The 27,878-nt window shown below is 40.4% G+C and overlaps 1 protein-coding gene across 1 annotated transcript; it reads left to right on the top strand.

Annotated features, from left to right (window-relative positions):
• Window positions 1-11: 11 nt before the first annotated feature.
• On the top strand, window positions 12-25,854 carry FHIP2A (FHF complex subunit HOOK interacting protein 2A). Its single transcript, XM_088528588.1, has 17 exons — window positions 12-107; window positions 6,737-6,815; window positions 8,995-9,164; window positions 10,913-11,017; window positions 11,152-11,274; window positions 15,032-15,292; window positions 15,679-15,875; window positions 17,009-17,123; window positions 17,231-17,307; window positions 17,410-17,602; window positions 18,812-18,981; window positions 19,787-19,930; window positions 21,610-21,700; window positions 23,420-23,563; window positions 24,433-24,573; window positions 25,551-25,654; window positions 25,749-25,854. Exons 1-17 carry the CDS (start codon window positions 63-65, stop codon window positions 25,852-25,854), a joined length of 2,265 nt encoding a protein of 754 aa, XP_088384714.1. The 5' UTR covers window positions 12-62.
• The last annotated feature ends 2,024 nt before the right edge of the window (window positions 25,855-27,878 follow it).

Raw genomic sequence — 27,878 nt, 5'->3', positions numbered from 1 at the left:
GGCGGCGGCTCGAGGAGCTCTCGCGGGCCTCGCGGCAGCGGCTGCTGCGCTCGCGGGACACCATGTTCTCCAAGTTCACCTCCATCCTGCAGCACGCCGTGGAGGCGGTAAGGCCGCCCGCGCCGCCGGGACGGGGCCGCGCCGCCATTCGCGGGCAGCGAGGCCGAGGCCCGGGCCCGCCGCGGCCCCGGGCACAGGCCGCCCGCGGGAGGCCGCGGCCTGGCGGCCTCGGCGGCGCTTCCGTGTGGGGGTTTCGGCGCGGGGAGGCCGCGGCCGGGGCCTCCTGCCGGGCCGGGCGATTCCTCCGGCGCTTCCTGCTCGGGGCTCGCCCCGCTCCTCGCGGCGCCGGTTCTGCTGGGCTCGTACCGAGATGGGGCCCGGCAGGAGTGTCCGTAGCCTCCAGGTGTGTTTTGTGCCAGGGAGCCGGGACTTGCACAGGGCTGAGCTGGGAGCTGTGCGGCCTCGGTTGGGCACTAAAACCTGCCGTGGAGTAAACAGTGTTGGGAAGGAGCGGGGAAGGCATTAAAGGAAAACTCTGAGTTTCCTCACAGCTCAGAGACGAGGCTCCGTGTCAATTAGCCCCTTGTGTGAGGGACACCCTTTACATTTATAGTTGTAGCCCTCAGTGCTGCAAATATTTAAGCACACACTTAACTTTATCCATGCCTGTGGTCCTGTAGCCTGCAGCAAGGCCATCCAGGGGCTAAAATGTAGCATTTATTACATGTTCTACATGCTAGTTTGCTCTTTTAGTGCTGGAGTGGTAAATTAAAATAAATTATTTTTTAAACAAGTGTGGAATGATTTATCTGTAAACTGCCTGTGACCACATGCAGGTACCCTCAACCAACAGCCCTTTCATGGAAGGATGAAGAGAAATGAGTGGCCACCCTGCTACAGAAACCTTGTTCAGGGGACTGTGCCGTATTGTAAGAACAGATCACTAGGGGATGTGAGAATGGAAGGAAAGTTCTTCTTCTAGGGCTACTAATTCTAGATGTCTGAAGGTGTTTGTAGCAGCTGGTGGTGCACAAAAACTGAACAAAAGGAAATTCATTTGTTTCAGATCTATTAAAAAAATCAATGAGATGAATGGACAAGAATAAAAGTAAAAATAAATAATAGGGATTAGGCTTTCTCTTTTTTTAAAAAAGATAAACATCATTTTGCAAGTGACAGTTGTGCTGACATTCTCAATTTTGGTCCTTGTTCACTTTTGGTGCCCTTCTATGATTGCCTCACAGTGCTACCACCACTGTGGTGGAACCTGTGGGTAATAAATGCTGGGATAAATGGTATTTATAGACTTGAGACAAATGTTGAGCACCACACGGGAAAAATGAAACAAGGAATCACAAAAGCAGGAGGATACTAAGAATGAGTTTCACTTTTTCTTTAGGAAGTTTCTAACCTAGTAATTCAAATGTAGGCCTGAAAAATATAAACTTTTAACTAGTTCTAGGCTTGATAGTGACTTTCGATTATTTCTTCATTCTCTGTTTAAGCACATGAGCTATTTAGCCTAGCTATAAAATGAAGACTGGTGTAAATTGTAAATATTACTTAAGCTCATATCCATGCTGCCTGCTGTTTTTATAACCTAGAGAATTGAGGGTATCATTTTGAACTGCTGTTACTGCTGCAGAGTGAGTATAGCAGTGGGAGCCCCACATGGACTCTTTCAGCTCTCAATATCCTCTGCTGAACGGGTAACTAAGATCTAAATTCCCAGAGGTTCCGAGTGCCTAATTCCCACAGGGATTCAGTTGCAGCTGAACAACTTGCAGCAGAGTTGGGCACTTAAATACACTTGGGGATATGTCTAGGCTTAACTTCTCTTGATAGGACTTACTTTAAATCGGAATTGTTCAGAGGCCTCCTGCCCTGTCATTTCCACTGCACATCGCTTATGTAATGCCCTGCCTCAGGCCTGCAGGCAAAGGACTTCAGAGACATCTCTTTAAGAAATAAGAACTTATATCTTATTATCTAAATAGGTGTTCACCCCTGTTATCTTACTTTCTGTGCGCCAACTCAGAGCTGTAGAGTGCCAAAGGTTTGTTTTGGAGTCAGTGCTCTCTAATTAACCACCTTCCTGAGAGGACTGTGATGAGGGACCAGCTGCTTTTCCTTAAGACTTTCTCTTACTGTGAATAAATTGGCCTTTTCTGCCTAAATTACTTAAGTGTGGATTATCTCTATAGCTCTTTTTTTATTATAACTGAATCCTAACTTTTATGACTGCTTACCATGTGTGAATCCTGCCAGTATCTAAGGTATTTTTGCCTTTTCCAGGTCTCTACAGAAAAAAAACACAGCCTCTGGATGAATAAGCAGTGTTGTGGGATACGTTGCTGTGACAGAGTGACAGTCCATAGTGTAGGATGGAGTTACAGGGCAGCCAGCTAAGGACAAAGGTGCCCTTGAGAAGCCCTGGGTGGGTTGGTGGCAGTGCTGGAGAGGACTGCAGTCTGTTCTGTTGGGCTGCTTTAGGACAGAATAGAAATATTACATTATGGAGTTAATGTTAGTGAATATATGACAGTTTCTGGCTTATCCCCGAGATGTTTTGCTCTAGGTGTCTATTTCTCATATACTTTTATTCCAGAAGTTTCACAGGAGTGTTGCAATCCTAGGAAGATATAAATTACAGTGTATAATAACAGAGCTGCAAATTACACTTACTTTTTTCTCTTGCTTTGCCTACTTATTTTATTCCTTAGAGGAAATGACTAGTATAAAATGGTTACAAGTTGTTTAAAGGGCTTTTGTTTGTGGCTGATTGAGCTTCCATAAGGTTGCTTCTTTTTCATAGTGAATTTGAAAAGACTGAGCTGTGCATCTTCCTCAGGAATCTGTGGCTTGCTTGAAATTTTGCACAGGGTTGCTTTGAATTTAGCTTTCAAACAAGATTGCACAAGATTTAGTGATGCCTGGGAGTGTCATTAGATGCAGGAGTTTCCATCTGTGGGACCTCACAGCCTGTCCACAAGCCTGTCACTGCACTGTGTATCTTACGCTTGCGTCTGACTTGTTTTAAACAAGCTACTTTTCTTTTGTGTTCTGAGGCAAAACTGAACTTTGGAAGAAGCCAAGTCACTTGTTATGGATTATTGCTAAAAAATCCCTAAATATGGTACTACTCAGAACAAGATTTATTCTTCTTAAACCCACTTTAGTTGATGCAATCACTTCACATCACCGATGATTTTACCTTGGTGCTGTTCCTAGAAATCGTAAGGATAAAGTTTAATAATGTATGGTTTGCAAACACACGTATCCTTCATTTTACGCTTGAAGTCAATGGCTGTTCTAAGATCTGTGCATTCATCAACTGAAGAAATAAAACAAACCATCAAGCATTAGTCCTTTTCCAGACCTTCCCTTGGGGTAAAGGTTCATGCCAGGCAGCAAGACAGTAAAACAGGAGTGACTGCTGCAGGTTTTCCTTGCTCCAATTAGCAGTGAGGGGAGTGAGGTGAGTGGGCACTGCAGTTTGACTCGGCTTCCTCCTTTTTTTATTTTTCTTTTCCCTCTGGCATCAGAGCAGCCAGTAGCCGCTAGTCTTTCACACACTGTTTTCTTTACTTTGTGAACTTGTCCAAATTACGCTGAGGGATATCACCAACTTCAGTTGTTGTCTGCATTCTTGTAACTCTGAGTTGTGCTTTTGAAAAACACATGAAAAATACAGTGTTGTTTTTAAAAAGCATAAAGATTTTTTTGTTAAATACCATGTGTTTGTAGGCTTCTTGGATCTTGATTTTTTTTTTCCCCCCTAGCTAAACAGAAATTCTGTCTGTTTTGGAAACTACATGGAAATGTGTTTTAGACGGATTTTATAATTAGTAGCTTATCGTTTTAACCAGGGGTCTATAGTTCTCTTGAAGAGCAGCCTTCCTGGAAGGGGTGAGGTTCCATCATGAGTGTTGTTACCCAGGGTGATTTCAGCAATGTGTGTTAGAAGTTTTGCTAGCAAATGAGGAGACTCATTTGCTCCCTCCCAGGGAACTTGACTGCTGCAATTGGGGAGCAGATGGAAAAAGTTACTTGGTGTCTTCTCTAAGGGGCTGTTTCTAGCAGCATTTGGTGAGTTTGGGCTATTCGATTATATCTGCACCTACACTGCAACCTTTGAGATTTTTTTTTGTTTTGCTTTTGCCCAGTGGAATTATTTGCTTTGAAATAAGGCTTCAGTAGCTCAAAATAAGTAAGAACATACGTAGTTATATCAGTGCATCCACTGCTTGGGAACTTGTGTCTACCCTGATGTTTGCTACCAACACACAGACTTCCCCGTGGCATGAACGCCTGCCTCCAGTCTCTCAAGTTGCTCATGCCTCTGGCACTTGATCTCCAATGACCCTGTATGTATGGGTCTGTACCCTGAACTCCTTTGTGCCCCATGCACACACACCTGCCAGGAATATGTGGTGCCCTTGCCCAGGAAAAGGAGTAGAAATGTGGGAACCAGACACTGCTGGGATGGGCACAGTGCTTGGTCAGGCAGGTGGGCTGGCTTGGGAAGAGAGGGGTCGGCTGCTCTGCTTATATTATTGTTCAGGGCCTGGGACATCAGTCTGGCCCCTTTTGTCAGTGTAAAAACTTTATAGAAAGAGAAAGAGAGGGTGAGAAGATTTGCCTGCAGGATGCAGCTTATTACATACTGGCTCCTCAGCATGTTCTTTTCATCCTTTTTCTTTGACTTTGTTTTGTAAACATTAAACCTTTTGTAAAGCCAAAGGAAACACTTTATTTAAAGCAGGGTAGGAAAGATCTGAAAACAACATCCTGAGCTCTAGAGGCAGGGAACCAGGGATCTCAGGAGGTAGTAGCCAGGACAGGTCTAGCAGTTCTCAGGTCAGACAAATAGCGAAATGGCTGAGTGTTTTAATTTAAAAGGGCAAGCCTTGTCCCTGAGCTGCTTTTTCCCCTGCTCTGTGAGCAGTCCCCCTCAGGAGAGCGTCCTGCTCACAGCTCTATCTCTGCAGATAAATTATTGATGGTGGTGAAAAGTGAAATCCTTTTCCTGGCACTGCTCAGGGGCACTAAACTCATCTCCAAACAGATGACGCTAACAGGAGGGGAGAGGAAAATCGCGTCAGTCAAGGGTACATTTTTATTGTTAGATGTAGTGTGTTAGTGTGAAAATGGTGTGGTCTGAAAAGCCTGGTATTCCTCCGGAGTGCTCTCTAAGCCACTTGGGAATCAAAATTGAGTTTTCACTATACTTTCAATAAAGATGCGAAACGATGATTACATTGCTTGAAATGCAGCTCTAGCAAGTGTGACATGATGCAAAATATCCTTGTTCTCATTCTTTAGTTTCTTCAGTTACTTTTCTGATTTGCAGTAACCATAAACTTAGCAGTTTTGTCCACAGTGACCTGGTAGTCCATGGTAGCTGGTGTGTTGCTCTCAGCGCCAGCTGTGGAAATAGGGAAGATTTAATCAGCCCATGGAGTATCAGGGAATGGATAAAGAGCACAAGCGCGGCTGCCCGGGTGGCATTTGTGAGGGCACATTTCAGCAGGACACGCAGATAGTTACCAAGCACTGCTGCCTTTTCAGCCAGGCATTTCAAAGTCCTGCGTGCAAAGGTCAGTAGCAGCAAGAGCTCATGCACCAGAGCAGGAGCCCGGCACTTTCAGGGATGGCTCCGTGTTTCTTCCTCCAATGTGGGCATGCCTGGTTCTGCATGGGGCTCTGCTCTTGCTGCTGCTGACCTGCCCTCAGGGAATGCTCTTTTATTTTAGGGCTGAGTTTACAAGAATGGCCTGGGGACTCCTGGCTTCAAAACCCTCTCAAATATGCAATGTTAGGCCGCAGTAATAGCAGATCCCAGGATTTTTTTGACTGTGGGAATTTTCACTGTAGGATTCCTGATTTTAGCAGATCTTTTCTTATTCTAAGTGCTTTTCAGCTTCTTTTTAAGGTGTTCAGGAGAGCAGAGTGGTAAAATGGTCATGGCCCTGTCAGCTTTTGTCTCGGTGTAAGAGTCCTAGAATGTAGATGGGGTGTAATGGGCCATAGAGCCCCAATGTACTAAGCTCCAAGGGGAAGGAGCAAGTGCTTTTGGTGGTCTGGCTGGGAGGCTGTTTCCTTCCTGCAGTCTGTTACTTGTTGCTGGGTGGCAGGCAGCCACCCACCCACCCACAGCTGACCATCACAAGTTCTAAACTTTCTTGGTTCAGAAATGTATTTGTTACAAGAAGGGGAATTGTCCAGCGCTGGGGATGGTGCTGCTGTGCAGAAAAAAGGGAAAGGAGATCTCCTTTTGAAGTTGCAGCTAATAGGGCGGGGGGGAATCTTGTTGGGAGCCGTGCGAGGAGCTAGGCAGGGTGTTTGAGGGAGCAGAGAACAGCAGATATCAAGAGGGAGAAGGCATCAGGAGCAGCTGCTCTTGGTTTGTTTCCTAAAGGACAAAACTCTGCAATCTAAACAAATCAAACCCTCATGTATAGTGCAGCTTTCCTGTATGACTGATTGCTCTTACTGCTTTGAAGAGGTTGTCTGGTCTTAGAGATCGGTAGTGACGCTCACCAGGGTAATACATAGAGCCCTTGTTACAGGTGTAGGAACACAGAGTAAAGACCATAGCACTGGTCTGCTGGCAGTTTTGGTTGAAGCATAAGATAAAATTCACTTTACTCTCTGAAGAAATATGTTTGTCATTACCGACAAGTTCTCTTTTTTATTTCCTTCCTTTTTTCTTTATTTTTTTTTTTCTCCACAGCTTGCGCCTTCCCTCCCATTGCAAGAAGACTTTGTTTACCACTGGAAAGCAATCACCCACTACTACATAGAGACATCAGGTAAGAGAAGCGTTTTTATTTTGTCTTTTCATTGTGAAAGCTGGAATTCCCAGTATTGGTGGTGTTGAAAGACTAGAAAGTACTGCATGGTCCTACTTGAGTTATTTCTCCTATCAAAATGATGATAATAGTTCTTAATCAAAAAAAACAGTATAACTCCATGCATCTTTAAAAAAATAGGCAGGAACAATGATGGAAGTAAGGTCTTGTTTCCTGAGCACAATGTGAAGAACTGTCTCCTTTCAGGTTGGACTCAACTTCGATCTTCATCTATTCTGTTTAATCTAAACAGACATCTAAAAAAGTGTAGTTCCTGCTGTTAACTTTATTGTTTTGCATCAGGTTTTTTTTCCTATTTCCAAGCTTTTGAAGAAAGCTTTCATAAAATCATTTTGTGGCCATACATTTGACCAGAAATACCTGAACTGTGCATGGTTTTTCTGTAGTTTATTGTCTCTGTGAAAGGTAATTTGAAACCCTAGCTCTGAAAAGTGAAATTGTGAGCAGATTTAAGCTGCATTTTATTAAAACTTGTCCAGACTTTATTCTGTTCTTCAAAAAGTGGATATTTTGATGAATTATGGCTTGTTCTTAACTTTTACAGTGGTTTCTTAAAATAGTTTTGCAACAATTACCTTTCTAATTTTTGGTCACAATTTAATAGTTTTAAAAGTGAAGGCTCTCATGCTTTTCTCAAGCTTATTAGTTTTGCATTTCTTTTACAGTAGCTGTTGAATCTATGTTCATGTCTGGGACACTTGATATACGTCAATATTTACTCATGCAGGCTGCAACTTGACCCCTGGTTCTAAACAGCCAGCTTTGGGAATGTTGTGTGGTGTTTCCTAAGGTAGAAATGGCAGAGTGGTAGAGGAAAACTGATACCCGTAATTACATGGTGCAAAGTAAAAGCTGATCTCTCACCCAGGCTTTCCTAGGTCTTGTGGAAAACACTATTTTCCAATTTCTTTGTTACCTCTTCCGTATAACCAATGGCATCCACCCTGCAAAAAACAAAAAAAAACTTCGGAGTTTTCAGAGCTGGTGATTTGCCAGTGGCACCTTTGAAGCAGAATAAACTTCCATCCTGTACAGTAGGAGCAGGATATTATGCCCAGGAAACTCCAACAAAGCACTGTAAGCTATCTGGAAATTGTAACAGGGTCTAAAAAAACACTCGATACTGCTGTTTTCTTTTGTGAGCTTGTTTCCACTTTCATGCAGGAGATGATTATTTTTAGATTTTACGTAAGAAGTGGTAGCTATTTTCCTGGTGGAATAGTTGTTCAATTAGAATTTAGCTGAGGAAAAGAAAAAAGCAAAATTTCTACACTTCCGCAGCTGCTTGGTAACGTTTGAGTTAATACAAGATCCCACTCCCAGTGGCATAAATTCACAATAGTCTCATGGCTTCAGTATAGAGTTCAGTATTTACTCTTTTCTTCGTAAAGTTTGACAGCACCTTATCTTAATGCAGAAAGTATGAAAGCCAAATCTAAATATTCTGAAGAACAAGTGTAATGCTTGGGTTTACTTTGTTACTGTTAGAAAAGCTATTTATTTATCTGGCTTGTAAAGGAATAGATGAATTGCAAATTAATCTGATTTTAGGAGCTATTTATAGATTACAGCCATTTGTGGATTTGTAGATACTATGTGTAGAGGCAAAGAAGAAATTAGCAAAGCAGGGTGGACACTCAACCAAAGACTGGAACCTTTCTCTCCCTAAGTTTGATTTTTGTCTACAAAAGTTTTCATTTTGGATCATGTGGTTAATACACGTCTTGTAATTCAGCATTTCACATTTTTACTATCATGAGGTTGAATAGCTGCCTAATGTGTATTCCAGTTTACATTTCAAGAAATGGTTCTAAAAATCCATTTCAGGACATCTTAAAAATTGATTTTCAGGTACTCCACAATTTTGTCTAAGTAATAGGTCTCAAGTGTAGCATCCAAAACCACCAGTGTCCTTCAAAAATTTGGACCAGTATATGTTCATATAGGCTTGAAAGAGATAAATGTAGATATGTATGTACATAAAAATTGTTTAACACCCTAATCACTATTTTATTACTTATAATCAGATGTGGAGTAATCATATTTTTAAATCTTAAATTTGTAATTGATTTTAAGAAAAATTGGTAAGATATCATAATTGTGCATTTGTTCTATTTAGATGACAAAGCTCCTGTGACTGACACCAACATTCCTTCTCATCTGGAACAGATGTTGGATATTCTAGTTCAAGAAGAAAATGAGAGGGAATCGGGTGAAACGGGGCCATGTATGGAATATTTGCTGCATCACAAGATTTTGGAGACGCTCTACACCCTAGGGAAAGCTGATGTATGTACTTCTCATTAAACAGATTATCTTTGGTGTGAGCCCCTAATTATAACAGGGACTGAAACTCTACAGGAGATGGTAGAGTAGGACACAGAACTCTTGCAGATAGCTCGTCAGTTGTTACCAGGGTATTGTCTTGTACTACAGCTGTGATCAAAGTGAGACAACCAGAGGCTGCTGGTTAGAATTAAAACATTTTCCCACTTATAGTTTCATAGTCACCACCAGAGTACCAGTTCTCAAGCTTCTGCTCTAAGAGTTTCTTGTCCTCTACAAGATATTAATATTACTCCTTGCTTTGTAAAGTGTTTGGAGATTCTTAGTAAACAGTTATATTAAATAACCACATTCAGAAAAAAATTAAAAAAAAATGTAAGATTACCATATCAGAAGTAATAGATTTCAGCTGATGCTCAGGTTGCTTTCTTATTTGGTCTTTTATATGAACCTAGCCCAGGATCTTGTCCGGATCTCATCTGCTTTGTGGTTCATGTGAAATTAGCTTAATTAGCTCAGTAAATACACATATGCGTATAGCTGGGTCAGTAAATCTACAAACTCTTATCAAGAAATTGGGCTGAAATTGGGACATATCAAGTGAGTAATTAGCAGTAGATTTCTAAGAGTTGAGAGAAGTTGTTTTGCACTCAGATGTACCTGTACAAGCAGTTTGTGTGCAGCCTGCCTTTATACTTTACCACTTGTGAGCTGATACATCTGAAATAAACATAGGGTTCAGTGCTTGCAAGATGTTGCAAAGATCTGTTGCAAAATGAATGATATCCCTTTGCAGCAATGACACAGATTTATTACTTTCTTGTAGTTGCACCCTCATGGTACAACTTTCTCTTTTTAACAGATTACTTGGCAAGCAATAATGAGGCTATAGCTCTAGGGATAGTTACCTTGGCAGGAGAGCCAAGTTAAGGCAGTTCTTGTTCCTGGTGCCTGTTGGTAGATCTATTGGTAAGCCTGTGCAGCAAAGCAGATCAGGGAATTAACCTCTGAAGGAGGCATTTATTTCGCATGTTAGAACTGTTAGGTTTGGGCAAGGATTTAGACGGAAACGAGGCTAATACATGGAAAGTCATGGCTGAGGTTGGAAGGGACCTCTAGAGATCATCTATTCCAACCCTCTGCACAAGCAGGGGCACCTAGATCATGTGGCACTTGCACACATATCAGGTCCTGTGGAGGTGAGAAAGTGTTCTCACGTGCCTTAGTACGGGAGAGTAGAACATGGACATAAATGTTCCACAGATGTCTATGGCTTATTCTGAATCTCAGCTAAATGACAGCTGCTTTGTCCTGGAACATCTGTGTAAGTAAAAACACTTTATCTGAGGATAATTGCTCATCAATTAAAAAATACTTAGTAGACATTGGGGTGTTTGTAGTAATGAGTTTATCAGCATATTTGTATGTACTTGCACACTGAATTGCTAGATTTTGTGAGAACTCTAGCTAAAAGTTAATATGGTATGAAATGATACAGTACCATAAAAAGCAGTTTGTCTACAGCCAATTAATTCAGAGTTAATTTCCCCTAACTTCTGCATAGTAGGACATATTTCCTGGAAAGACTTGAAGGTGTCTGCTAGAGTAATAATTGAAAATATGGATTTAAAAAAAAAAAAGATGAGCAATATGTTAACAGATGAGGTTTTAAAATTATTGCTGTTCAATCTTAGACAATTTTACATAATCATTTCCCTTCCCTTTGCTATATTTTTTGGTATCTGTTTCAGTGTCCTCCAGGAATGAAACAGCAAGTTTTGGCTTTTTATACAAAACTTCTAGGAAGAATACGACAACCTCTGCTTCCCCATATAAACGTGCATAGGCCTGTGCAGGTACTGTTCAATTTTTAAAGTAAATGTTGCTTTGTCTGACGAGTTTCTCTGTGTTGTGACTAATGGCATCTCTTTGTAAATTTTTCCGTTTTTGTCTGAGTTAAACTTAATTGTTTGCTTTTCTTATGTAACAGAAATTAATCAGGCTATGTGGTGAAGTTCTGGCAACACCCACAGAAAATGAAGAAATTCAGTTTCTCTGTATAGTATGTGCAAAGTTGAAACAGGATCCATACTTGGTCAACTTCTTCCTTGAGGTGAGTAGATCAAATCTGCATTTTTCAGGTCTATTTCCAAACTATGTCCCAGGCAAAATCTGATAGAGAGCCTGAGGTAGCAGGTTAGTCTTTTAAAGATGACTTTTAATTCACTTGATGATTTTATTCCTGAACAAAACACGAAGTCTTTTGCTTCTAGAGACTTGATACATGTAATTCTTTTTACTAGGCTTTCATTCTGTCCTCTCAATTTACCTGCTCGAGAGCCTTAATGCCTTAATAGCCTTTAGGGGGCACTCTCCAAATCAGAAAAGAATTTTAAGCCAAGGGAAGTAACAGTGACACAGATAGGAAGTCCAAGATCATAATGTTTTAAGTTACTAAGTTCTTTTGTCTTCAGGTGAAAAGCTGTAGCTATAGCCTACTCTAGCAGTATTTCATCAGCTTTCCCAAAACAAGAATCTTTTCCTACACAGAAAAGAAAGATGTATTTTCCTGTAAGTTTCTGAACATCACTTAAACTTGTATTTGTAAATTCATGTCCAGTTTATTCTTATTTAAGTGTTGCTCAGATTTCCATGGTATCCGTAATATCTGTACAAGCAAGAAGATTGGCATATGGATGAAACAGTTAGTGTTTAAGTATTAGAGACACTCAGAAGCAAGCTGCTAGCTATACATTATAGGCAGAATATAATAGAGGTCCAAGTTCAAGTAACTTTTAATGTAATGTATGTAAATTATATGGCTTAAAAAAGAGAAAATAAGACTTGAGTCTTGTGCCCAAATAATGCCTCTGAAATCCAATCTGAGAACAGCATTTGTAATGAGTGTAACATTAGTTTGACCAAAAAAAAAAAATCTTGAAATAGCAAAATTACATATCAAAAATCAGCCATGGACTGCAGAATTCAACGAGAGCTCAAGTTTTACAAAATGTTCCCCAAAAAGTTCAGATAAGCCAAAGAAGATGCCCGTTGATGCCAATCATCAGGAGATTGTTCTAAATGTTGTAGCCGAAGACATGTGTCTTCACAACTCCTGCTAGTAATTTCCATGGAACATATTTGGGGTGCTGAACGATCCTTTGTTAGGATGCCCCATTCTGGCTGTTTTCATGCCAGCCTCTCTGCTGTTGTGACCTGGCAGCAGTGTCTGGTGTTCACGTGCAGATCAAGGGTAAACTTGCAGAACTCTATGGCAGTTCTCTCAAATCTCTATTACAAATAGCAGTGCAGGTACATCTCTTCAAAACAGTCCATTCAAGTCTATTCTGAGCTTTGTTTCCTCTTTCAACTTTTCCTGCTAAGTTTCTAAAATGTGTCATGAACTTAGAAAATTGAGCAGTACAAACCCCAAAGTTGTCCCCTACATCACTTGCATTGCTTAACCAATAAGGCATAAGTGGGAATTTTACTTTTTTAAGGAAGAAGAGGTGGAAGAACTGCATTCTTTTTAAGACCCGACTCAGCTGTTAATTTCCAAAGTATCTTTTGCAGTGATTTTCATGTGGTAATTTGTTTTGGATTTTAATTTATTCTTCTTTCAAAGTGGGTTTTCCGTGTTCTCCTGTATAGGGAAGGAACATACATGGGAATGTTTCAGATATCCCCACTGATCATAGTCATTATGTTAAACATGTTAACAAGCAAGGGGGAAAAAAAGGAGTTTTCTCTTTAACTAGCCACATCTCAGCTCATCTTATGAGAGGTTTTTCTTGCAACTGATCCTTCCATGCAAAGGGACGCTTGCTTCTCTATTTATTTAGTTCTGTTCTTCAAACAAGTTTGAACACAGCCATCTGTTAAAGAGACTATAAGAACCCCCATTTTACCAAATAAGCAATAGTTTCACTGCTCACTTCTAATTACATTACTACAAAGCAGCAGCTTAATGTTTCTCCCCAGGAATTGAGTGGATATTTTCATTAGCTGTGATATCGGTTGATTGACCCACCACAGATTTTGACACTCAAATAGCCACATATTTTGAAAATTAGACAGTAGAAAGATGTATTTATATCTCTTTGCAGCTGATGAATTAATGTAAAGGAGTGCTTTGCCTTGAAAACACAGAATATGTATTTTATGTAACCTTTTCTGTCAGGTCATTCAGGATCCTGTCTTGCACCTTTACAGAAGGCAGGTGAGCAGCTAAGCTGCAGAATTGCATGATTAATCTATAGGAAGCTTATATATATGAAGCTGTGCATATGTGTTACTCAGTTTGCAGACTGCTCTGTGTCACCTGCCAATGTAGTAGTGAGTTATGGTCAATTTTAAGGCGGGGTTTATACTGTTAGGTCTCATCAGTGCTTTAACTAAAGTGTAAGCTATGGCAAGGTCCACTATGAGGAAATAGTGCCATGTAAAATAAATGTTTTGCAAAATCATATTTTTTCTGGTAACTCCACCCTGTTACATGAGTGGTGCCAATAACAATTTCTAATGCATGATTGAAAATGCAATTCTAGTCATAACAGCTGAGAAAAACAAGTATTTGAGTATTTTTTTTTTGCCTATTTAATTGCCCTTTGTTATAAATGAGAACCATGTTAAAATGCAGGGAGGTAGCAGAACCCCTAGATGCACCACAGCTATCATGGTAGTTCTGCGTCATCCACAAATGTTATAGCTCTGATCCAGCTGTTCCCATATGTCAGTAAGATGCAGAGGAGGGAAAGGTGTAGGTTCAAGGAACGATTCTTCTCCTGTGGACAGAATTGATAGCTATTTTGTAGCACGTAGCATGCGCCTTTACCCCAGCGGGTGCAGCACTCCTGTAGGTTGCCCCCGAGGTGCCACGTGGCTGGTCCCTGCTGTCCTTGTGCACTAAACACTGCTAACCCTGATGGTGACACTCTGCAATCACCACTACTTGGGCTGTGTGTTCGCAACAGCTCGGGTGTCACCATGGAGGAGGGAAACGGTCTGGAGTTTTACACTTGCTGCTGTATTTGCTTGAAAAAGAGTCTTGTGCTGAAGTGGAATTTATGGTTCTAATACAGCATTATTCACCTGTGCTTGTGCTGGAAGAACAGAGAATTGCTGCCTTGCTGTGAATTTCTTTTGGGTCTCACAGAGCACAAATCTAAATGTCGCCATGTGCTAGAGTCAGATTTATTTTGCAGAAAGATGAACAGGTTTCTTTGAGGTTAAGGTGAGATGCTTTGCAGCTTCTGAGAAGATTCTCAAGATGTGTTACAGTACCCAGTGCTTACAGTGGTCTTCTATCCATTAAAAGTGATTTTTTTGCCTTATAGCAAATACAATTTAAGAGTTATCCTACTGTCATAAAAGCAACTTTTTCCCCCTTTCCCTTTGAAAGTAAAATCTTCAGAAGTTAAGCATGAGTTTCACTGTACCATTCCAACTGGGAATAGCATTTCAGAGATTAAAAGAATTTGAGATGGTTTTAAGTAAAGCAATGTTTTGTGATGCGTGTGAGGGTCAGAAGGTGCTCTCATAAGGAAAAGGAAAAATTCATGTCAGGTACTGGACAAATTAAGTGAATGGGTGTCTCCACTGGTGGCGGTTGCCACTGGTAAAAGGTTGCCACCTCTTTGTGAGGGTGGATTTGGCCTTGATCCGAAATGGTTTAGGGTTCAAGAAGGGTGTAAACAGATTGAGAAGCAGCAACTCACCTGCTGTTGCTGCCTGTTATGTTCTACATTGTTACCGTGTCCAGCCTTGCAGAGAACTGCTTCAAACCTCGCTGTATGAAACTTCCTTCCAGGGAGCTTCTGCTTTAGAGTGAATTCATTTCAAGTGCCTGATTCCAACCAAATGCTTTTCAGAATAAGTTGAAAGCGTCGGCGATCGCGGAGGACCTGCTGCCTGGGCAGGATGACACGGGGCAGCCCCTTCCCCCCGAAGAACCGCCCGGAGCTGCTGGAGCAGAGCAGGCGGAGAAGGAGGATGACCCCCCGCAGCAGGCAGCCGAGCTGGCCTTCAGTCTGGATGAGCCAAATGTCACCTCACCAACCGAGTCCTCAAGCCCCCGTCCAAATCAAGACTATAATTTAGTGAATTCTCTGCTAAATCTCACTAAAAGTCCAGTGAGTTTTTTGTCTCTTTAATGTGACATACTGGGTATTGTGTGAAGGAGAGAGAGGCAGTACATATATGTGCACATTGCATGTGTACCTTGTAATTGTTAAGTGATAATTTGACATTATTTGTCTAATGTCTTGGTCTTAATCTGACCTACAGCTTTAGGGCCATGTGCCTTAAGGTTGCAGTTATTCTTAGTGTTTGCCATGGATTGAGATGAAGTTCTTTTTTATACCATCCAATTTCAGGATAAATAATTTCTAGTGGTTGAAAAAGGAAACGAGGAAAAGTATTCATTCACTTCGGGGGAGGAGGTTTTATTTGGGAGATATTGCTTCTTCATGTGAAGTGGGCTTCATTGACCTTCCAATGACTTTCTCCCCGGTGCCAGGACGGCCGGATCGCAGTGAAGGCCTGCGAAGGCCTCATGCTCCTGGTGAGTTTGCCGGAGCCAGCAGCAGCCAAGTGCCTGACTCAAAGCACCAGTTTGTGTGAGCTGCTGACAGACAGGCTGGCCACCCTCTACAGAGCCCTGCCGCAGTCACTGGATCCATTGGACATTGAAACGGTGGAGGCAATTAACTGGGGGTAAGAATTCCACTTGTGTATTTAATACTGGAGATAATTTTACATCTCTCCTTGGTACTCATTTTTGGTAGCTAGATAAGATGTGAAATATATTTACATTCCCACACTGAAGTTTCAAGAGCAGAGTTTAGGTATTAATTGCAATAGAGAGATAAGGCTTCAGACATCCAATGTATTCATTATTTTTGACACTGTTAGGTTTGCCCACCAGTCCACTGTAGAGATTCCTCAGGATGCAAGGTTTTCCATTGAACTATGTCAGCAATTTGTGCTGATACAGCTTATCACACACACAGATTATTTTCCTATTTGTGTCAAGAATATCAGAAATGTGTGTAAACCTTGCTCTGTGAACAGTGACCACAGAGCTCCAAGGAATGGCAGGGAGGGTGTATCTGATAGCAGACTGTTGCTGCAACAGGGAAGGAGCAGGGAAGTTATATGGCATAGCTCATCAGCACAAAGGATGAAACAATGTGCCTATCATCCTAACTTCTTGTGTGTTAGATTCTAAATATATTCAAATACTGTTCCACACTCTGCCTTCATTATTTTGAATTGATCACGATCTATTAGGATTTAGACAAAAGCAGACATTTGCAAAGAGTATTTTAATTTCTAGTGGCTTTTAGAAATAAGTTTCTGGTCTTTTTAGAAACAAAAAGATACAACTTATTAGTGTGAAAAATAATTATTAGGCCAGATTAGCAAAGACTGTGGTAAATATATCATTTAGAGTTTTCAAGCTTTTCTGAAAGGTGCAATCTAGTTCAGCTCTATGTTGTGTGGTCTTGATTGAGGCACAGAGTAGGAAGAACAATTCCCTTTATTCTTCCGTAGCTACAGGAGTTACTGAGTCAGTTTGTGGTCTGTTTCTTGAGATAACAGTCTAGATGATCAGTACTCCCTTCTGAGTTCAGAAATACTTTAAGCATATCCATGCAGAATTCTTCTGCTGGACATGCTGTGTATCCTTTAACATTCCCTTGGAAACCTCTGTGTGCAGAAGAGCTATTCTAATGTTCACTTCATTGTTGATAGATCATTAATTGTGCTGTTTAATAAAAAGAACATTCAGTTTTCTTCAGATAATTCTGAATAGGCTGAATAATATTTTTCCTTATGTTCTCCAGTTTGGATTCCTATAGTCACAAAGAAGATGCATCTGCTTTTCCAGGGAAAAGAGCCCTGATATCATTTCTTTCATGGTTTGACTACTGTGATCAACTTATCAAAGAAGCACAAAAGGTTTGAAATGTTTATAGATTATACAAACCTATTCAGAAAGTAAATAGTTCAGGTTATTCCTTAGGTTTTTTCAGTGTGAGACCAACCACTTTGTACTTTTGTTTCAGACTGCTGCTGTTGCTATGGCAAAAGCTGTGCGGGATCGATTTTTTGTTGATGTTATGGAACCCCAGCTGATGCAAACGTGAGTAGCATCTTTCCCCAAGAAACAGCAGCAGAATCTGAATCAAGTGGGTATTTTCTGCCTGAAAACCAGTACATCTCTAATGTCAAATTTATCATTCAGCTCAGAGATGGGAATCCTCACATCCACTGCACTATTGCATCGCATTGTTCGTCAAGTGACTTCAGATGTCCTGCTGCAGGAAATGGTTTATTTTATACTTGGAGAGCACAGAGAGCCAGAAACTTTGACAGACATCAACAGACATCCGTTGCGACACAGGTTAATTGAGCACTGTGATCATATTTCTGATGAGGTGAGAAATGAAAATGGCAGAATGTCTGCTGGGCAGGCACAAAACAAACCCACAAAAACACAATTGTGATCATCTCACTTTTTTCTCAGCTGTTTTATCAAACTATTTATCCAGCTATTTATCAAACTGTTTAAGAAGGAGAGGGTTTTGGAAGGGGTGTGTGTGTGTGTGTTTGTTTTTTGTTTTTTTTTATTTTTTTTTTGCTTGCCCCTGTGCATGCCTATCTGAGCTTGCCCATCTGTAAAAGATGGCCAGTTTGTGTAATTGCGTTTCAATTGGCAGTATGTTATATGTTGCATCACTGGTATTTTTCTTGTGTCAATTTTATCATATTACAACTTAAGGGGGTAGATAAACATTTTTTATTACATAAAGTGGATTTGATTAGAGAATATACAAAGTGCCAATTAAAAGATAATGTAACTTTGGCTGTAACTTAATGTAACACCTTGTTAATATAGTTGAACTCAGTGAAATCCCTGCTTGGGACCTGCTTATGTAACCACTTCTTCTGTGGAATAGCTGCCCCTCTCTCCTGTCTCAAAAAATCCACAGACCAGCCTGAAATACAGATCCGTGCCTTGGCATACCTTGGCATGCCTGTTTTCTTCAGTCTGCTCAGCCTTTCAGAATGGATAACTGTATAAATTAACTTATCTTTGCCAAGCTGAGAATTCATTCTCTGTAAAATGGCCTCCATATTGCTTAAAGTCCACTTTTAAAAAGCCCACGTAGTATCTCCATATAAAAATACTAGCATCTAGTTCTAGCCATGATAACCCAGTATAATTTTTTTTATTCTGGATATTTATTACAATCTTTAAGTCCTGGCTTCCACAATGGAAGTTGGTTGTCACTGTGCATGTGATTGTGATATGGAAAGCTAAGTTGTAAATTCTTTTGTTATTCTTTGTTATTTTGGCAGGTTTTATGAAGTTCTTTTCCATTATAGAACTGTCCTGTATGATATTATAGGAAAAGAAAACATTCACATAATAGTTTTCAAGTGCGTGTGGAGTAATGTTTATATACCACACTCAGCATAGTAATTTTCTAGTTCTACCTGGGAATTTTGGCTTCTATTATGATGTTAATAAGTAATAGCAATGTTCTATGAGGTACAAACACAAATACCATAAGGCAACTCTGCATGAACTCACTAATTTTTTTTTTTTTTTTTTTTTTTTTTTTTTACTTTTTACGTTGCAGATCAGTATAATGACTTTGCGAATGTTTGAGCACCTTTTGCAAAAACCCCATGAGCACATTCTTTATAACTTGGTTCTGAGAAATTTAGAAGAAAGAAACTATATGGAATACAAGCCTCCCTGTCAAGAAGATAAAGATGTTATAGAAAATGGACAGATTGCAGGAGCAGTGTGAGTGTCTTTCTTTTTTGAGAAAAGTTTTCACAACAGCTAACTTGGATTCTTATTTTTTAAATGAGTCTCCTCTTTCATTAATTGATAGAAAAGTGAGCACTGCATGGCACTGAGTGTTTTGTTTGTTAGTCTAGAAACAAAGAGCATCTGATGTGATGTGCAAACTTTTCCATCAGCAGTTTAAGGAAACTGGTAGAAGAGTCACAAGAGCTAAAATTAACAAAAAACCTCTTTTCTAAACAATAGAAGCTCTTGAATTAGTAATTTACTTACGCATCTATCTAACTTGAGTGCATGTGTGTATTGATTTCAGTGAGAAATCAGTCATTTGAGTGTCTCACTCACATTAATGTTCTTGAGTCATGTTTTTGGATGAAACACTTGATATTTTTTTTGCTGAAAGGAGCTGTAAGGACCAGCTACACCAACTGTTTTAGGCTTCTTAATTTAGATATTTCTCAGCCATTTGAAATCTAATGATTTCCTTGAGTAGAAGTCTCTCTTGTGTGGAAAACTTGGATAAATCACTTAAGTGATTTAACACAATGATTTTGAACCAATCAGAAATGTCCAGCTCTGCCGTTCAGATCAACGGGTTATGAAGTTTCTTCAAAAATAAAACAAAGTTTGAAAACTATTTGTAAAGGTTAGTATTTGTGCGTATTAATTAGTAAGAAGATGTACATATTAGAATGTTCTGAAAGACATGCTATCTTCCAGAGAAGAAAAAACAGAATGTATGTTTCTTTGGTCCAGAAAGTTTCCTATCTTCCATAACATTCTGCCTGTTATAATCCCCCAGAGACCTAGAGGAAGATCCATTATTTACTGATCTGTCTCCAGACAACATGTTGTCAGCTCAGGAGTGGCTCAGTGCTTCTCCGCCTGTCAGTCCAGAACATCCAAAGAATGATGGGAAAACTGAAGTACATAAAATTGTAAATAGGTGAGTTCAAACAAGTGCTTAAAGAAGTCTCTGAATGTGTGAGTCTCTGCACACACTACATGAACTAAATGAACTCTGTAATGGGTGTAGGTCTGTTATGTTCTGCCAGCTGGCAAAATGACTCCCCAGGAGAAAATTGTGGCATTTTACCAGAAAGCTACTCCTAAAGGATTAGAGCTTACAAAAAGTAAGAAGAATTCAACATAAAACAGAAAAAATAGGGCGACTTTACCAATAATATTTCAATCTCTCACTCATACTTACGGATGAAAGCCTAATTGAGTATAAAACAGTTTATTCTCAAAACGTTTGCTGAGTTTAAACTAGTCTTATCTGGTGACTTGACCTTCCTGGAGGGGTCTGGGGAGTGTTGCCATAGTGTTTTTTTTAGGGGAAAATATTACTTGCTTCCTAAGGTTCCTTAAACAGGTGCTAGGCAAGCTAGAGAGAACCTTCTGTTCCCAAAAGGATGATCACCTATACCATACATCTGTGTGGGTAAGATGTAAGCCATACTGCAAAGTGCATACCACAAAGAGGACACTCTCTGCTCTAAGCAACTTAGTGATGGTAATTCTCTTAGCTACTAATGCGAGGACGGATGCTCTTTGCTCTGTTAATACAAGCTAGCAGAGCAGCCCTGGTCTGTCTTTGCTGACCTACCTACTTAACCAGAAATAATCAGAGTTAGCTAGAAGGAGCAAACAGCCCCAGGACTGTCAGCAAAGAACTGAGTAGTTGTTTCTTGCCCTCACTTTTTTTTTTTTTTTTTTTTTTTTTTGCCATAGCTATGTAGTTTATGGTGGACATGATTTGGAGAAAAGACAAAAAGAGCAGTCTCCAAAGTTCATCCCTCCATCAGGGAGGGCAAATGTTTTCAGGTTTTGCAGTGTATTGCAAATTTATTTTATAGGATAATATGAACTTCCTAAGAAAACTCAACTGCTCTGTAGTTCTCAGTCTCTGTATAAAACCTTGCAGGAGCCTCAGCAGTTCCTGATGTGTGGAGAAAGCTCAACTTTGAATGGCCTTTTGCTGTCCAGAATTTTGACTTTTTGTTTATTTTTAGTTAGAGGAAGTTCTTCTCTAATAATTTAAATTGCCAGGTGATACTTAGGCCAAATATCAGTGCAGTAATAAGAATATACAGTATTTAAGTACATATCTGATAAAGGCACTATCTCTAACCGGGACAAATACTCCTGTGTGTTCCTGTGTGTTCACTGCCACATGGCAAACAAACCTGTAGTAAATAAGGCAATAGGTTAGGAGGGATTTTAAGTATAATCCTCCTTCTCCTTTGGCTCATTTACTTGCCAGTGAACTTTCCATCTGGTCTGGTAAGATGGAGTCTGACCTTTAGTAAATATCTGTACTGGTCATGACTATTCCTTTTCATCTCCATTTTGTCTGCTCCTTTTCAGAAACTGCTAGCGTCCCACTGATGTTTTTACCTCTAGTGCCAGATATACAAATTCTGAAGTATATATGTTGTTATTGCAAACAGTAGTTAGAACAGACTTGCGTAAGTAGATTTTGTATTCTCTGTTCTTCACGTGAAGTTACAGTAAAATGCTTGGATTAATTTGGCATCTGATTTAGTGCTGTGTCCACTATTATATTGCCCTGCTGCTCTGTGGATTGTAGTTAAATGTTAATTTACTCATGTCTTTTCTTAGTTTTCTCTGTCTTGTACCTGATGAAGCTAAGTCATCGTACCACGTGGAGGGTACGGGTTATGATACTTACCTCAGAGATGCCCACAGACAAGTAAGTCACGGAAATCTTTTTTAATCAGTCCTTGAGAACTGGAAACGCTTATGAGAACGTACAAGTGGTTCTATAAATAGTCCTGCTACGTGTAATTTTAGAAATGGAAGATGAGAAATCCATTTTTTATTTTCTTGCAGAATCTTGCCTTTGGAGAATTTGAGGGTGAATCCACCTTCTGCAGGAATAATAGATGGCATTAAATGCGTTAACATTCACGTAACAAACACACTGAGAGAAAATTTGAACTGCACATAGGTTCTTAATTTGCTTTTTCATTTATCTGCATTCTCTTGGAGAATTGCCTGCCAAGCTGTTTGAAAGGACTAAAGGGAAATTAAAATGCTGCATAGGAGTTATGCAATCTGGGATTTTAAAAATAAAGGCTCATCATAGGAAATATGCAGCCTAAGGCATTCAGGTTTGAAGTTGAAAATTCTGCTGGGAAAACTTGATGGTTTACTCTTTTGAAATAAATGCAGGTTTTGTTTTTGCAAGTGTAATCTAGAGTCTCCTTGGTCAGAGGACAATCACTGTTTATTTGCAGCTTTCCTAATGAGGCCCTGTGAATCTCCTATAAGAGGGGAAAAAAAAACATAAAACACAAGGATAAGAGAACTGTATTTAGTAGGCACTTGAAAAAGTTCATAATCTGAGTTGTGATGTGAGCTGTTTGAAATGGAAATCTTCCATTTCTGCAATTGTTACCTTGTTTTACCTGTAGTCTTCCCTGCAAAGGAAGGGATTAGAAAGCAGAGAATAAGGGAGCAGACATTCCTGTGAAATTCCCCAATGTTCTATTCAAGGATACCAGAAAGCTCATATCATCTTGGTATTTCTTTCATGCCTTAATGAGAAGAATATTCTGGGAGTTATTGGTGAACAGAACTGGTTTCTGCCATTTTCTGACAATGATATGGCTACCCTTAAAATATTCCCCCCTAAGAATTGCCCTGCCTATTGCTGATGTTGCATTGAAGTAGCTGTTCTGCTTCCATATTCCTGAAAGCCTGAACAGGTAGGAAGCTGCATGTGGGGAAGAATATCTGAGCCTGTCTCACTGTCTTTTGTTACAGTTTATTCCTGCAGGCCGTATTTTCACTCATTGTAACCTGTGCTCCTTTGAAGGGGTAAATTCCTTGAAAGTGAGACATCAGGCAGCCCACAGCAAATCAGAGGCAGAAGCTGACAGGTTTTTGAGAAAAACAGTGTTTTATGGAGAGGAGGGGAAAGGAGGCCCGAAGGAAACTTGTACCATCTGCACATATGTGGGCCTCCCTGTCCTGGGAATTCAGGAGGAATTGGGTTGAGCAGATAAGCTGCATGTTCTAGGATTAAAAATGTTAACTTATTTACAACTACACCATATATGAATGCAATCCCTGGTTTGGAAAAATCCTGATGAGGATGTGTGTAATGGTGGCTTTGTGTCTGGGTCCTGATTGATTTTTGGGAGCTCTGTTGTCCATTCCCTGTGTTTTTGAAATCCCCCTAAGAGCGTAAGTGTCAGGAAGGAAATGAAGTGCCTGCATAGACTGATGTTTATTTTAACATGACTGTTTTTGAGCTCAGACTGTTCAGATAGCTACAGTTTATAGTCTTATGGAGGTTATTAAAAGGAAATTACATGATATCCATGTAAATTGGTGTCTTTTTTTCTGTCCCCAATATGTTTTGCATTAAATGTTTGAATATGTTTTCCTACCTACTTTTTTCTAGTTCCGGGATTATTGTGCCATTTGTTTACGATGGGAGTGGCCTGGATCTCCAAGATCTTTGGAAAAGTGCAATTTAGAAGCATCATTTTTTGAAGGGCACTTCTTGAAAGTCCTTTTTGAAAGAATGGGCAGGATTCTTGATCAGGTAAAAATAAATAAATAAAATGGGTAAAAGTGTGCCTCTGTAGATTGCAGGAAGCTAAGTATTCTTAATTTACTAAAAATATTGAACAACAATAGTATCTTTAGGAGGGTTAAATAATATTTTAGGTGTTAGCTTCACTGGTTCTGTTTTTGTTTTCCAGCATTTATGCTTAAAAGGCATGCTATTTTTTCAGTAAAGAAAATATTTTACAGCTCCTTTCTGCAACACTTTAAGAAAACTCAATCTGAGATCTTGTTCAGAAAACAGTTTACCTTGTGAGCTGAAAACAGATTATTGTATCACTATAACATTTCCCAGGACTGTCTGTCTCCCATAGCAGTTCCTGCAGGCTGCCACAAGGTGACTGGGCCTTCTGCAATGACTCTTTCCAAGCAAACTGAAAATAGGACATATACCATGTTAGCTGCAATCATGGATTCCTGTCTCAATTTCCTAAGTTCAGATAGTTTGGAATTATCCAGGAGAAGCAAACAGTTGTTTTATCTATGTTGATGCTATGTTGTTTGTTTAGCTACTGAGCTGAATGATTGTTTTATTGCAAAAAGACTTAGCCAACAAGCTAGAAGTTTGAAAAAGCTTTGCTTAAAAGGCAGCTATGCAGTAGTCCTACTTGTGGGACTCTGTAGCAATTACACAGGTAATATTTACTGTCTAGCTTCTCTGTCATTCTCTTCATTCTTACAGAAAGCATGGGTTTTTTGGCCTGCCTTTTAACCTAGTATTTAAGTTTTATCTAATCATAACCTAGTATGCAAAGTTCTAATCAAGTATACACATGCCAGCAAGAAAATACCTGAACTGTGCTCTGTGTTTTACTGTTTTGCTGTTTGTTTGTTTTTTTTTTCCAGCCCTATGATGTGAATTTACAAGTTACATCAGTGTTGTCCAAACTCTCCTTGTTCCCTCATCCTCATATACACGAATACCTTCTGGACCCTTATATAAACCTCGCCTCTGGCTGTAGGTCTCTCTTCTCTGTTATTGTCAGGGTGAGTAAACATGCAGCTAGTGTTTACATAAGCTATATGGCAATGAGAAGTTTAGTAAGGAATATTGCTATGTAATGAAGTTAGCAAAGGACTGGTTACTGAAAATAGGTCCTCATATTCCTGTTTTGAAAAAAAGAACTAAGGCGCTTCTAACAAAAAACTCTGGAAAATATTTTTTCCAGTGTTTGTTTCCTTTGTGCCTGCCTTCAGAGTGAGTTATTTCCCCTACAATGTTTGCTTAGTTTGATTGTGTGGATGCAAAATCCCCACTGGCAGTGATGTTACTCCGACTTGGTCACATTGTCATTTGCAGGCAGTGCCACCTAATGCCATAGGTACAGGCAGAGAACAGGTTTGCACCTGACTGGGCAAGAGTTGGCTTTCGATTCCCCCAAACAAGTGTGGCTCCTAAACACCGTGTCCTTGGCTGGGAATCTGCTGCTCCGCTGCCCTCCTTGCTGCTGGAGGCCCATCACCACAGGCCTCCTGATGCTGCTCAGTAACAAAATCCTGCACTTATTCAAGGTCAATGCCTTTTTACTCTGCTTGGTGTTAATGTCCCCAGTGCAGAGGGCCTAGCTCCTTTTTCTTAGCAGCCTCCTCCATATCAAACTATGATCTTCATTTTCTCTGTGCTTTCCAAACCCACAAATTTCCTGGCCAGTGTGCCTCCATTAACATTTTCTAAGGCAAATTAATCATTGGCATCGTTGAAGTGAGTAATACCTATTTATAGCAACAACAAATAAGGCTTAAAATTTGTAGCTTTACTTTTTGTGCCCACATATTGGCACCTGTTAACATGTTTGGTGTTCATGACCTCTTGCTCTTCTCTGCCACACGATGACTAGTCTGCACGTTGCTTTATGAGTCTGTGGCAGTTCTGAAGTGAGTCTGTAGCTCAGGTGTGGAAGGTGCTCATTTAAACCATACTGCAAGGCTGTTCCTTTGGGTGTTGATGGCCCTGCTCCTTGCAGGTTGTTGGGGACCTCATGGTCAGAATCCAGCGCATCCCAGACTTCACTCCCAAGCTTCTGCTGGTCAGAAAACGCCTGCTGGGCTTGGAGCCTGAAGGGCCTATGTGAGTACAGACATTGTGTATTCTCCAGAACGTTTTGCGCGGTGGTTTGTGTGGCGGGTCTCACTTCTCTGCTGAATTATTTTCCTCTTCTCAGCATTGACCACATGACGTTGCTAGAGGGCGTGATTGTGCTGGAGGAGTTCTGCAAGGAGCTGGCGGCCATCGCCTTCGTGAAGTACCATGCCTCATCCACCCCCTAGCCCTGGCCTGAAACCTCCTGGCCTGCTCCCTCAGAGACTAGCGACAAAACGCAGATGGAAAGAGGTGGCATCTCCTGGGGATGTGTCAGCTCTGGCAGACTGGAAGGCAGGTTCCTTCTGCCAGGTGGTGTTTGCTACCTCGCAAGAGAGATGGATTCAAATGGACCTGGGATACAACTGAAGGGATTTGAGGAGAAGCCAGTACATAGCATTTCCAGCCATTGTTTGAAGAGCTGCAAAAACTGTATGAAGAACCACAGACATCAGACCTTGGTTTTTGTTCTGTTGTAATGGCAATGTTTAGGGAGTTAGGTCTTTCCTATGTTCCTAGGTTCACTTGCACCGATTTGCTTTTTGTGACCTTATTACTTATAAATTGGCAAGTTAATTTGTAACATTTTCATGTCTTAACTCTTGCTTTTTGATTGGGAATATAAAGGGAAATCATAACCACAGTTGCAATGGATATTACTAGAAATGGAGAGATTGAAAAGATCCACTGCTGCATACACTGTGGATATATTCATGAGAGATCGTCTTGAGTTTGATTCCCCAGTGATTGCTCCAGGAGATACATCAGTATAAAATCAATCCTAATGGAATTAACCCTGATTCAGTGTTGCATCCATAAAAAGTATGTCTGAAGGATACATGTTTCTAGCATGTTTGTCCCTGTCTTTTCAAATGATCTCTCTTCAGGTCATCTGTGTAACAAGATTTGCTTTAGGTTTTTGCTTGTGAGTTTTAGTTGCTTGCCTCATGGCATCTTCACAGGGAAGCTGATTATAGGTCATCAGTAGTGTTTACTGAAACAGTATTTTTAACTCCTTTTAAATAGCTAAATTGGTTTAAGAATCTTTCGTGCCTTGAAAATTCTCAGCGTAAATGTTTTGTCATTTTTAGAAATGGTTTTATTGCTTATTTAACCCTAGCAGTAGTGCCCAAAAAAGAGGAACTGACGCCAGTTCAGTTAAGGTGTTGCTTTAGGACCAAAATGTGCTCCTTTTTTCCCTTTGCAGTGCTGTGATGCAGAGGTGGGTGCCCGTGAGCGGTTCCAGCGTGGGCGCTGCTGCCCAGCGAGGCCCCACGAGCTGAGCTGCTCTGCTGCTGCTGCCCCTGTCCACTGGTGCAGCCTGCACTGCAGGTACCCCTGCTGCTCACTGCCACGTCTGCACTAGCAGGGTCAGGAGGCTCCTGCTTAAAGTGTTAGATCACACGGAGTCATTCTGGTGAGACACCTGCCCTGCTCTCTGCACTGTACCCCTTTACTCTCCTGTGGACGCTATTTTATAAGCAGGTGAAGTAGAGCTTAATTCTTTGTGTTTACATTGTGCATCTTTCACTTTTTTATTATGTTTTCCTAATGCCCTGTTTGCACAGCTAGTTGCAATTACTCATATGCAAATATGGACTAATTTACTCGGTCACTAGGATTCCTCTGGATGTACATGATTGTACCTGGAATCAGATTTTTGCCCTGAATCCCTGATTTTGAGACCTTTTTCTTAGATTTCTGGAATCCAGATGTTGTGAGGCCTTTAAAGTTAGCAAGTTCACTAGAGCAGTGTCACAGTTAACAGGCCAAACTTATTCCTATCGGAACAGTGAAGAGGGTCCTGCCATAAAAGCCTCCAGCCCAAGTTAGGTTGGGAAGGAAGACTTGCTGAGGTGCTGAGAAAAAGGTTTTGCAGGTAAAACCTGTATTAAGTGGTTCCCTATACTCAGAGGCTTCTGCTTACCCTGTTGGATTTAGCTGGCAAACAAAAGCATCATTTACTTCCCCACCTCTCTATTTTTCCCCTGAATTTAGCCATATAATATTTTCTGGTCAAAGTAGGATAAAGTTTATAAAAACGACAGTGTTTTCATTTTTGTTCTTTCAAGTCATTTGTACTGCAGTCAGTCCATATGAGAAGCTTAATTAATATTACATATCTGACATATAGTTCAGAATATGTAAATGTCTATGCAGAGTTATGTTTAGTACATATATTTGTAATAACATAGGTTCAAATTCAGCAAAG

The sequence above is a fragment of the Tinamus guttatus genome, unplaced genomic scaffold, assembly GCF_059628265.1.
Source record: "Tinamus guttatus ecotype Peru unplaced genomic scaffold, ASM5962826v1 Tinamus_guttatus_pri_ptg000314l, whole genome shotgun sequence".
Lineage (NCBI taxonomy): Eukaryota > Metazoa > Chordata > Aves > Tinamiformes > Tinamidae > Tinamus > Tinamus guttatus.
Note: the sequence above shows the minus strand (reverse complement) of the source record. Positions and strands in the feature narration are given on the sequence as shown.

Excerpts from the sequence above, each read along its gene's own strand:
- FHIP2A (XM_088528588.1), top strand. The coding sequence starts at position 63 with ATGTTCTCCAAGTTCACCTCCATCCTGCAGCACGCCGTGGAGGCG. Across the intron at positions 11,018-11,151 it reads ACGTGCATAGGCCTGTGCAG|AAATTAATCAGGCTATGTGG; the intron begins GTACTGTTCAAT and ends CTTATGTAACAG. Across the intron at positions 24,574-25,550 it reads TCTTCTCTGTTATTGTCAGG|GTTGTTGGGGACCTCATGGT; the intron begins GTGAGTAAACAT and ends TGCTCCTTGCAG.